Source organism: Mustela nigripes, chromosome 3, assembly GCF_022355385.1.
Source record: "Mustela nigripes isolate SB6536 chromosome 3, MUSNIG.SB6536, whole genome shotgun sequence".
Taxonomy (NCBI): domain Eukaryota; kingdom Metazoa; phylum Chordata; class Mammalia; order Carnivora; family Mustelidae; genus Mustela; species Mustela nigripes.
In genome coordinates, this window is record NC_081559.1 from 14,450,381 (window position 1) to 14,462,800 (window position 12,420).

The 12,420-nt window shown below is 33.8% G+C and overlaps 1 protein-coding gene across 9 annotated transcripts in view; it reads left to right on the plus strand.

Annotated features, from left to right (window-relative positions):
* NBEAL1 (neurobeachin like 1) overlaps positions 1-12,420 on the plus strand; it is a 197,873-nt gene that overhangs the window by 70,623 nt on the left and 114,830 nt on the right. For 7 of the 9 annotated variants that reach the window (XM_059393241.1, XM_059393236.1, XM_059393235.1 and 4 more), the window contains 4 exons: positions 5,792-5,878; positions 7,936-8,019; positions 11,205-11,303; positions 11,391-11,971. In XM_059393241.1, coding sequence (XP_059249224.1) covers positions 5,792-5,878; positions 7,936-8,019; positions 11,205-11,303; positions 11,391-11,971 — 851 coding nt within the window. The remainder of the gene's footprint in view (positions 1-5,791; positions 5,879-7,935; positions 8,020-11,204; positions 11,304-11,390; positions 11,972-12,420) is intronic. The other 2 variants (XM_059393243.1, XM_059393242.1) reach the window with 1 other exon arrangement.

Genomic DNA, 12,420 nt, shown 5'->3' on the forward strand with positions numbered 1-12,420 from the left:
ATGGGGGCTTAAGTGAGTAGGAGAAGAATCAATGAAACAAGATGGGATTGGGAGGGAGACAAACCGTAAGTGACTCTTAATGTCACAAAACAAACTGGGGGTTGGGAGGAGGGGGGTGGGGTTATGGACATTGGGGAGGGTATGTGCTTTAGTGAGTGCTGTGAAGTGTGTAAACCTGGCGATTCACAGACCTGTACCCCTGGGGATAAAAATATATGTTTATAAAAAATAAAAAATTAAAAAAAAATAAGGAATATATATTGATGATTTAAATTGTGATGAACATTTATAGAGTCAATGAAAGTACTAAACTACCACTAGAGAATGAACAAGCCTCTCCCCATCCCTTAAACTTGTTCTTAGGAAAGAAATCCTAGGGAGATGAAAACAGCATAAGAAAACTTAATAAATCCTTTTGTTGGTTGTTTGAAAGTATATATATATATATATATATATATATATATATATATATATATATATATATATATCAGTTACAAGGCAATTTCATCAAGACAAAACCTCCCATGTATAAGAGAACCTGCCAGTCACACATTGTAGAAGGGTAAACCACTGGGATAAAATGTAGTTCTGCCAAAATTGATTAGTGTTTTTCTTCAATATGTGAAACTCAGGTATTTTTTAAAATGTCATATCATGGTCAACAATATCTTTTTAAAAAGTACAAAGCTTTTTAGCATAGCAGTCATGATGTTGAGCTAATATTTACTCTTTCTACTGTTGTATAGGCCAGAGTTTCTTGTAATTTAGATCTGGAGACTTGCTTACAGTCCTTGTATTTTAAAATTTAATTATTTGATAGCACTTACCACATTTTGTTTTGAGACAGGAAATGCTAGAGTGGAAACCCATTTCAGAGGGGAAGGCTAGGCTTTGGGACCATTCCCAGCCTTCTCTGCTGGAGGTAGTGTCCTAGGCAGGATATTCTAGTCAGTATCACTATAAACTCATCTAACCATTATGGTTATGGAGTCCTAACAACATGGAAGAACCTTTGAAGTAAATTCCCCAGTCCTTTCATTATACAAATGAAGAAATATGTCCTAAGAGACTAAATGATTAGCGCAAGGTTAATATGTTTCATGATGGAGGCAGGATTTCTTACCCAGGTATTCTGACCTTGGGTTCACTGGTTGTAAAAGTTTTGCTGTACTGGTACTTAAGATCAATAGAAAAATGTTTTCTGTATATTAAATATAGGAGGAGTGCAGGTTTTATTGATGAATATACTTGATAGGGATAGGTTAATAGGATTCTTAAATATATAAAAATGGAATCTTATGAAAACTTTTTTTTTTTTTAACTTATTTAACAGACAGAGATCACAAATAGGCAGAGAGAAAGAAAGGAGGAAGCAGGCTCTCTACTCAGCAGAGAGCCTAATGTGGGGCTAGATCCCAGGACCCAGGACCCTGGGATCATGACCTGAGCCGAAGGCAGAGGCTTTAAACCACTGAGCCACCCAGGCACCCCAAAAACTTTGTTCTTAAATGTATTACAGGGTGCTACAGATGATTGTGATAGACTTCTGTTTAAATTATTTTGTTAGTAAGGAATAAAGAATTTATTTTGTTTTAGATAGTAATACAGACTAGAATCAAGACAACTGTTGTTTAAATATTCAGACCCAGAGGAAACATTGTCAACTAAAGCTTATTAAACAAACATTTTGTGAATTACATGGAAAACTTCAGGCTGACTGCTGTAGTTTCTATGCTTTGTTTTTTATGAGATTCGCCAGCCAGTTTATGCATTAATTTCCTTCAGTATTTATGTGAGGACCTTTGGCTTGTCAAAATGAGTTTCATCATACTGTGACGTACTTAGAATATAATTCAGTGGAATCATACATTTAACTTTCCTGATAGCTATGATGAATGTTAAACATTTGAGAGTTGTTTTTTTGTCACCATATTGTATTTTGGAAGGGGCATATGCTTTAAATTATTGTAAAATTATTTTTAGAAGCTTTCCAAGGTTATTTGGAGTAATGAGAAGAAAATAACAGCAAATTTCTAGTAGCAAAGAGAAGAATTCAAAATCATAACATTTACTTTAGCACTCTGCTTGGAGTTTTTTTGTTTTTTGGTGTTTTTTAAATAAACATATAATGTATTATTAGCCCCAGGGGTACAGGTCTGTGAATCGCCAGGTTTACACACTTACAGCAGTTACCATATCACATACCCTTCCCAATGTCCATAACCCCCCCACCCTCTCCCCCCACCCCACAACCCTCAGTTTGTTTTGTGACATTTAGAGTCTCTTGTTTGTCTCCCTCCTGATCCCATCTTGTTTCATTTATTCTTTTCCTACCCCCCAAACCCCCCATGTTGCATCTCTACTTCCTCATATCAGGGTGATCATATGATAGCTATCTTTCTCTGATTGATTTATTTCGCTAAGTATAGTACTCTCTAGTTCCATCCACATCATTGCAAATGGCAAGATTTCATTTCTTTTGATGGCCGCATAGTATTCCATTGTATATATATATACCACATCTTTTTTATCCATTCATCTGTTGATGGACATCTAGGTTCTTTCCATAGTTCGGCTGTTGTGGACATTGCTGATACAAACATTTGGGTGCACGTGCCCCTTCAGATCACTACATTTATATCTTTAGGGTAAATACCCAGTAGTGCAATTTCTGCTTGGAGTTTTAATCAGTTTTTTTATAGGTCTTTTTTTTTTTTTAAAGATTTTATTTATTTATTTGACAGACAGAGATCACAAGTAGGCAGAGTGGCAGGCAGAGAGAGAGAGGAGGAAGCAGGTTCCCTGCTGAGCAGAGAGCCCGATGTGGGGCTGGATCCCAGGACCCTGGGATCATGACCTGAGCCGAAGGCAGTTGCCTAACCAACTGAGCCACCCAGGCACCCCAGGTTTTAATCAGTTTTTTAAAAATACATACATTGCGATGTATTCTAAATGTGTAAAGTTCTATTTGAGGACTTGAGTCATAAGATTCTGGAAAGTTATTGATACTGTTGTCTTGTCTACATTCCTTAATTTGTTTTCTTCACTTTCTTCCTTTTCTTCTCCACATCTACCTTTAAAAATCAACTACAAGAAAAAATTTATCATTAAGGCAGTCTTAGTAGGAATGATACTTTATGAAAGGAGCAACTAAGGGATGCTTTGTGAAAAAGAATGTTGGGAGTGGATACATAGAATGATACAGTTGAAAGGTTGATTTTGGGAGTTGTACTTGCCTGGATTCATACACATTGCCTTATTTGAACAAGTTTCTTTTTATTTTTTTAAAGTTCTAGAGCAATGATTAATAATAGATTTTAATGGAGAAAAATGAAATCAAAAACATATTTTCTTAATCTTTTAATAAAACATGTCTGTATATATAAATATTTAAATTTTAAAACTGTGGCAAAGTATCCATAACAATATTTCCATATATATTCTTCTTTTTTTCTTTTTAGATTTTGTTTATTTGACCTAGAGAGAGAGAGACAGCGAGGGAGGGAATAGAAGAAAGGGGAGAGGGAGAAGAAGGTTTCTCACTGAGCTGGGATTCCAACACAGGGCTTGATCCCAGGACCCTGGGATCATGACCTCAGCCAAAGGCAGACACTTAACGACTCAGCCACCCAGGCACCTTTTCCAAGGATATACTTTTTTTTACAAAATTGGAATACCAGTGAATATTTTTGTATTCTCTTTTAAATGTATTATATCACCAGTCTTTCCCATATATTTTTCAAAAACATTGTTTTTAACGACTGCAAATATTTCAAACCAGCATTTCTCAAAGTATGATCATTTTAGGGAATCTGTAGTCTAATCTTAACATTTCAGTTTGAGGCTAGATTTTTTTCATAAACTTAAATCAAAACAACATCATCATAACAGTCTGAATGCAAAGTAGGTATTAGAGTTCATCTGTCTTCTATCAAGTCAGACTTTTTAAAGAGATTACAGAAATGTAAAAGCAGTGCCATTCTCACTAATGTAATTTATTAAAAAATAAAAGTTTTTTTATAAAGATGTGTTATGTCATCATATAATAGGTTTATTGTTTTTGAATGACTAAACAAATATTATTTTAATGTCTTGATTTTCATTTCTCATATGGTAAATATTAAGAGTTGTAACCCCATATAAACAGAAGTTGTTTGGTGTTCTCAATATTTTTTAAGACTATTAAGTGGTCCTGAGACCAAAAAGTTTAAGGACTTGCCTTTCAGCGTATGGTTGAATCATAATTTATTTAATTATCTCACTATTTAATGATATTTGGGTGGTTTCTTCATGTTATTGTAAATAAAGCTGAAGTGAGCATCTTGGTTCTAAAATCTTCATTTGAGTTTCTGACCACTTTTAGGTAGATGTTTAGAAATACAGTTACTGACAAGAGGTAATTTTGAAATTCTTGATACGGGTTACTTTCTGGAAAGCCTTTACTCATTTTTGCTCTCATCAGTTTTTAGCATTCCTGTGTTCTTACACCAGATAATATGGAGTATTACTATTTTAAAAATTTGGGTTGACCAGTCAGTTAAGCATCTCCCTTCAGCTCAGGTCATGATCCCAGGGTCCTAGGATGGAGCCCTCCATCAGGCGCTCTGCTCAGCGGGGAGTCTGCTTCTCCCTCTCTCTTTGCCCCTCCACCCTGCTTGTGTTCTCTGTCTCTCAAATAAGTGAATAAAATCTTTAAAAGTAAATTTTGTTGTTAATAATAAGAGCTTCCATTTATTAAATTCTTATTACGTGCTAGATACTGTGTTAATAACCTAGCGTGGATTATCTCATTTAATCCACGCCTCTATTTCATGAGTTACTCTTTTCCCTTTTGGGAAAATAAGCTTAGAGAAGTTTTTCTTAAAACCAACAGCTAATAATTAGCAGAACTACAATTCATATCCATGTTTCTATTCCAAAGCCTGTGTTGTATACACTAACTATTTTTAGGTTAAGCTTTATATATGTTCTGCATATCATATCATACCTTATCTTTATTTTATTTTATATCGCATTATTTCAGTATATTACTGGACTTTTGTTTTCTATTTTCTGAAATGATAGAACTTCCTTCTTAGGATGGTCTTGTTAAATTCCTTTATAAATCTTTTTTTCCCTTTCTACTTCCATTTGAACTTTCTTTTTATCTAAAATGTGCCTGAGATCTTTGGGAATGCTAGTTTTATACACTTAAACCAAAATATTAGATTCCCTTAGCAATCTCCATGTATGTCAGAGATAATCCTAATCCCCTTTTGTGTAGAAACTAATATAAATTATACTCAACTCTTGATAATTTTGGAAAATACCTATCTCCTTTGTCAAAGCACATTAATGTACTTGAGACTGAGAAGTATTTTCAGAAAGAACTCTTTAAAGTTAAATAGCATTTTACAAACATACTTGACTACAGAATCCTTATTGTACATTATTTACTACAGTATCTTTAATCTGTCTCAATAGCAAATTTCCTTTTTTGTGAGACATTTATTTTCTGCTGATTCTTTAAGAATTTAGAAATGTTAACTAATCTCCTTGTTGCTATTATTTCTTATTTTAGTATGAGTTCCAAGAGAGAAATAACTAACAATTAATTATATGGTGTATGAACTAATGTTAGTTTGTAACCCAAAAAGTGAATAGTTGATTGTCGGTTTAAAAGAGATATACTTCACCAGTGGGTTCTTGAATTTATTTTCAAGAAACATGGAAATCCACTTAAACTTCATTTCTGCTTATAGGTAACTATTTAATGTTCTTTCTCCATTATTCTTGTCTCTGTTTTTAACAGCTGTTTTTAAATGCTAACAATAAGGTGGCAGACAAGAACGAGAAAGACCTTGCCAACAAATTACTGACAGAAATAAATGAGGACCAGGTATCTAAAAAACCTGCATCTTGTTTCAGCTGAAGTCCAAAATCAGTCAATGGGAACAACTATTCCTGTACTTTTCTTCTTATGTCTTAAAATACACAAACACTATCTAATTCTAATCTTCATTAGTTATTTTTGAAAATTGTTAAAAAATTAAAAATAAAATTTTTTTCATCTAAAAGATAAATACGTTGAAATCTTGGTGGTTGATATAAAAGATCAACAGTATTCCATCTGTATATGTGTGCATCCTTTTCAGTTTAAGGAGACACAGAGTACAGGAATGGGATCCCAATATCAATGCTGTCCACGTGGTGGTGACTTCATATTTTGGGAGCTTCTTTCTCTAAGCATTGCGGTGTATTGGGACCTTAGGCTTTGTTTGTGAGTTTGTATGGTCAATTTTAATATCTTGATTCTTTGCTTCTTTTTGACAAGTAATGATTATAATTCAGTGGACATCCAAATCCTGGAGGAAGGGGAGAAGATGCTTAACACTTTGAATCTTAATTTAGCATAAAACTTAACTGTTTTCCTTTCTTAAAGTCACCTCTATATGGATATAGAGGAGAAATAAGCAGTTTTTGTTGCCTTTCAGCATTAAGTAATTCAGTTTTGAAGATCTACCGATTAAAAATGCTTTGGTTTTTTTCCTTTTCCAAAATGTTTTGAGAGAGCTTACATGATATCTTTTATTATTATTTTAATAACGAGATTTGTAAATAGAGCTGTATTATAAAGAGACATGAAAATCTATTATTTTCTGTTCAGGATATAAAATACCGACTATAGAGTACTATTTTAGATTTCTCTATGTTAGTTTTAAGGCCTTCTTATTTAGATTAATTAAAATATTTAAAATGATATTGATAAGAGGTTTATATTAATATTCCTAATTGTAGATACTACTGATGTCTAGTAGTCTTGAACAAAGTGTAGGAAAGATCTTATTCATATGAAATTCTTTATACAGAATGATTAATGTAAACTATGTATATGTAGTAATATTTAATAACATCAACAAAATTCAAGATACTGGCTTATATAACTTGCCTAAAAGTGGTAGAGCTTAGCTTAAAATGACAAAAATCTAATGAGTCCCCTTTTACTCAAATCATTTTTAGTGGGAAGGAGAAAGGAAAATTCTATTCATGGAATAACTAGTTTTAAGTCATAGTAATATATTCCCAAAGGCAGATTTTGGGGACTATGAGTTTTTATAACTTTCTGCTTCTCCTGCTATGCTTTCATGGTTGATTAAACCTAATGATATAAGTCGTGTTTAGTTTTTTAATGTTATTAATGTTAGCTTTTGTTTTCACTTTTTTTCCCTCTAAATGTACAGCCCTGAAATTTAACACATCTCTTTATGATGAAGCTTAAACAGAAATTCACAAAATGAAGCTGAAGCTGGTTTTTATTTTTCAATTATTTTTTTACAGCTTTTGACATTAAGGGTTGCCTTCTCAAAAATGTAATAATGATTATAGATATTTCATTTTCTATTCTGCCTCAAATTTTGCATTTTATGTTAAAAATAGATATGCCTTATGTTTACAAGTATGATCAGTGAATAAACATACCATTTCAATTATAATGCAGGGCTTGTAAACCAAATAGACAACACCATTTTAAACATCTTATTATACATGCTAATGAAATTTCAAACTAGGAAGTTAGTATATTTCTGAAGGGAAATTAAAATATGATAGAATTTCCAATGATAGACTTCCCTTCCTTCCTCTGGAGATTGTCCATTATTTTTTAAAGCATGTATTAAGCTTGGTGTTCTTTTTTGTTTTTGTTTTTTTTCCAAAACATTTCTAAATAATGAGTGAATTTAACTTTATCCTTCTTGACACATGGCTTATTTTCTGTCAGGTAGGTAACTTTTTTTGCAGGTATGTCTCAGAAATCTGTTCTATTGGAAAAAGAATGTATTGCATGTTAAGTAATTATTTTTTCAGGTTTTCAGAACAAAGGTTTCCTAACAGAATACAAATCTCAAACACATTATTAATTTCTTACCCTTTTTTTTTCTCTCTCTCTCTCTCTGGTAGGTGTTTCAGGGACAGTTGGATTGTTTGGCTATATCAGCCATTCAGGCTTTGACAGCAGTAATGAACAAATCTCCAGCTGCTAAGGTGAAACATGCATCCTCAATCTCTAAAATGTTATTTTATTTTATTTTTATTAACATATAATGTATTATTAGCCCCAGGGATACAGGTCTGTGAATTGCCAGGTTTACACACTTCACAGCACTCACCATAGCACATACCCTCCCCAATGTCCATAATCCCACCACCCTCTCCCTACACCCCTCCCCCCAGCAACCCTCAGTTTGTTTTGTGAGATTAGGAGTGTCTTACGGTTTGTCTCCCTCCCGATCCCATCTTGTTTCATAAGATGTTGTTTTAGATAAACTAATTTTCACTGTATAATTCCCAAAGTAATGTATGAAAGTATGTATATAATACCTGTGGCTCTACACCTGAAGTGAAAAAGTCACAAACTATTTCAGTGTCAGAATCATTTTGCTAATAATTTTAGAGTAAAATACCTATGGGCACTACTTTGGGATTATACGATAGAACAGTCAACTAGTAGAGATTTACAGTGTCAGTCAACAAAGGTAGCACTGGTGTTGAAATGATCATTTTAGGTGATTCAATTGTTAGTGTGTCTAAGAATTACATTTTATATTTTAGTTTTTCTTCACTAATAAAATAATTACTCTTTTACTATTTCTCAGTTTATGACTGCCTAGGTTGTGACCATTATGAACATTTTCTACATGTGAACAGCCTTATCAGTTTGGGACTTGTTTTTCCAGATGGCCTTGGAAATTCTTTTTTGTTACTGTCAGGATTTTCTTTCTGTCTCATTCACGACCACTGACTTTGTCCTGCTGTTCACTCATGCTCGTTTTGTGCTAGTAATTGTCTCATTGAGTAGTTTTAAGGATTGGTGAGATCATCTGTGTAAAGTGGTAAGCATAGTGCCAGGCATATGGTAAATGCTTAATAATTATCAGTGTCTATCATCATCATCATTATTCTTACTAATACCATTTTACCTTCTCTCTACCACCTCTAATATATTTCATGTTTTGCCTTTTTTTTTCGTGTTTTGCCTTTCTAATGGCAGACATGAGTGAACTATTCATTGTTCCCTAAGCCGTGCCTTCAGTAGTAGTCCTTGCTTTCCACTGGTTTTTCATAGGAATCTAACAATTGCTCTATAGTGGTTGCTACATATAACTCATGACTGGATGCCTACCAGATAGGCTTTTACAACTTTTATAGGCTGGCTTGGGAATCAAATCCCATTTATAATAGTTGCTTTAAGAAAAAAAATCATTTTAAGTTCTTAGTAATTGTTTTATGAGTATAATGGATTGGCTTCACTGTATTATGATATTCAGACCTGGATTGATGCTCAAATCTAATTAAAATATAAATTTTTTTATTATATTATCCTTTGCATGGTTTGAAATTCAAAATGTTATTTTTAAAATACTCTTTTTTGGGATATCTGTGTGGTTCAGTCACTTAAGCATCAGACTCTTGACCTCAGCTCAGGCCTTGATTTCAGGTTATGAGATTGACCCCCACGTCTAGCTCCATGCTCAGCATGGAGTCGTCTTTAAAGTCTCTCTCACCCTTTCCCCCAGCTCCTCTGCCCACTCACGCTTTCTTTCTTTCTTTTTCTTTTTCTTTCCCTAAATAAATAAAATAAATAGAATATTTTACAAAAACCTCTTTTAAAAAATGATTGGTGGGCGCCTAGGTGGCTCAGTGGGTTAAAGCCTCTGCCTTCAGCTCAGGTCATGATCCCAGGGTCCTGGGATCGAGACCCGCATCGGGCTCTCTGCTCAGCGGGGAGCCTGCTTCCTCCTCTCTCTGCTTGCCTCTCTGCCTACTTGTAATCTCTGTTCTGCCTACTTGTAATCTGTCACATAAATAAATAAAAAAATGATTGGTATTCTTTCTTTTAAGTTTTTATTTAAATTTCAGATAGTTAGCATACAGTGTAATACTAGTTTCAGGTGTACAATATAGTGTTTCAACAATTCCGTATAATACTCAGTGCTCATCACAAGTATACTTCTTCTTCTTTTTTAAGATTTTATCTATTTGACAGAGAGAGACCATTAGTTTGTTTTCTGTAGTTAAGACGTTGTTTCTTGCTTTGCCCCCTCCCCCTCTCCTTTTTTTTTTTCCTTTTTTGCCCTTGGCCTGTTTGTCTTGTTTCTTAAATACCACATATAAATGAAATCATATATTTGTCTTTCTCTAACGGACTTATTTCTCTTAACATAATACTCTCTAGGTCCATGTGTGTCATTGCAAACGACAAGATTTCATTCTTTTTTTATAGCTGAGTAATATTACATCATGTATATATTTATATGTTTGTCTCTCTGTATCGATCTATCTGTATACACACACACTCTCACACTACATCTTCTTTACCCATTCATCAGTTGATGGACACTTCGGCTTTTTCCATAATTGGGCCATTGTAGCTAATACTGCTATAAACATAGGGCTACTGTATCCCTTTGAATTAGTATTTAAAAATGCGTTTTGAAAAAAGATTTTCTTCCTGCCCTTGGCTCACAGTCAACTAGTTCCCCTCTCCAGAGATAACCAGTTACCCATTTTGTTTGAATTTTTTGATTTTATAATAAGTGTATAAATTTATACCTGAGTTACTGGACCAATTTAGTATTACTAGCTTTTTTGGTTATCTTTTAATTTTACTTTATAGTTTTGTGTGCCCACAAGTTCAAAAATATATAGGACTTAGACCTTACTAAAATGAACTTGATATTCCAGATAAGACAGTCCATTTAGATACAAAAAGCAGAGAGAAAACTACCTATTTTTTTCTGGTCACCACTCAGTATTGTGAGAACTCGTTAGTCTACTGAGACTGCTTTCTGACTCCTGTTATCACTAGAGTCTCCTCATTTTTTCTTCAGTTTTGTTTTTACTTCACGTATTACTGTGTGATTACAAATCAAGTGAGGAAAGGAAGTAATTGTACCCTAATCTGAAATTAATATAATAATTTTATAATATATAATTACTGCTTATTTCATTTATTTTACATTTTGGTGGATTATGGTCACATCATATTTCAGGAGGTATGTGGAATCCATTTTAAGATGAAGAAGTGATGTAAGAAGCAAATATTGAACTCAGTCTTTTCAATATTAAGTTAATTAAACAGGTGTTACTCAGCTTTTTAAATATTCCAACAAATTCAGTCTTTGGAAATGTGCTTTGTTGGATTTATTTCCCTTTTTCCCTTCCTCTAGGAAGTATTTAAAGAAAGAATTGGTTATACACATATGTTTGAAGTTTTAAAATCCCTGGGTCAGCCACCACTGGAACTACTTAAAGAACTCATGAATATGGTGAGTTTTTTAGCTTTGTTAAACAAGTAACATTATCTCCATTTCCAAGGTGGCTACTAACCTTTTGTCTTTTATGTTACTTTATAGGCTGTAGAGGGTGACCACACTTCAGTTGGGATTTTGGGCATTAGCAATGTCCATCCTCTCTTGCTTCTTATCCAGTGGCTTCCAGAGCTAGAATCCCATGATCTGCAAATCTTCATCTCTGATTGGCTGAAAAGAATTTGTTGTATTAATAGGCAGAGCCGAACTATTTGTGTCAATGCAAACATGGGGATTCACATCATCGAAACCCTTGATTCCCATTCTTCCCTCCACCGAACTTGTGCTGAGAACTTGATTGCACTTCATGGTTCCTTGGGGAGTCAGTCAGTGAGCTCAGAAGAAATCCGCCGACTGCTAAGATTGCTGAGAGTGGATGAACCTGAGTATATTCACCCCTATACCACTCCCGTGACTCGAGCAATTCTGACAATGGCCCGTAAACAAAGTCTAGAAAGCGCACTGCAGTATTTTAACTTGTCACATAGTATGGCAGGAATTTCTGTGCCTTCCATACAGAAGTGGCCAGGGTCTGCCTTTTCTTTCAATGCTTGGTTTTGCTTAGATCAGGATCAGTTGACTCTTGGCAACGCTAACAAAGGAGGGAAAAGGAAACAATTGTACAGGTACTGTACAAGTTATGGAATATAAATGAATACTGTCATAACAGTATATGCTGTAATTCCCAAATAGGAAAAAGCTTTTTAAGCTTTTTAAATGCAGAACAGTTTATCTGAAGCCTCTTTATCCTTTGGGTGTACACAGTTTAATTATAAGTGTTTTATTGCTTTCTTGATATTGATTACATAGCTCAAATATTTTGCCGGTTCTTATGCTAGTTTGGGAAGAAAGTTCCTTCTTAAAAGTATTGTAAAAGTAGAGAAAAAGGAATAACAAATTTTAAAATGAATGGTGATCTTTGTGATCCATTGAAGAATCTGTGTATTTATATGAAGGATCAGAAAACCTTTGTGTATGTATATCCAAACTCAAGTCACTTCAGTAACTAATAATTTTTAATATGCCTTGTGATTTTTAAAGACTTTCATGTATGCTTTCTGAATCCTGTTTGAAA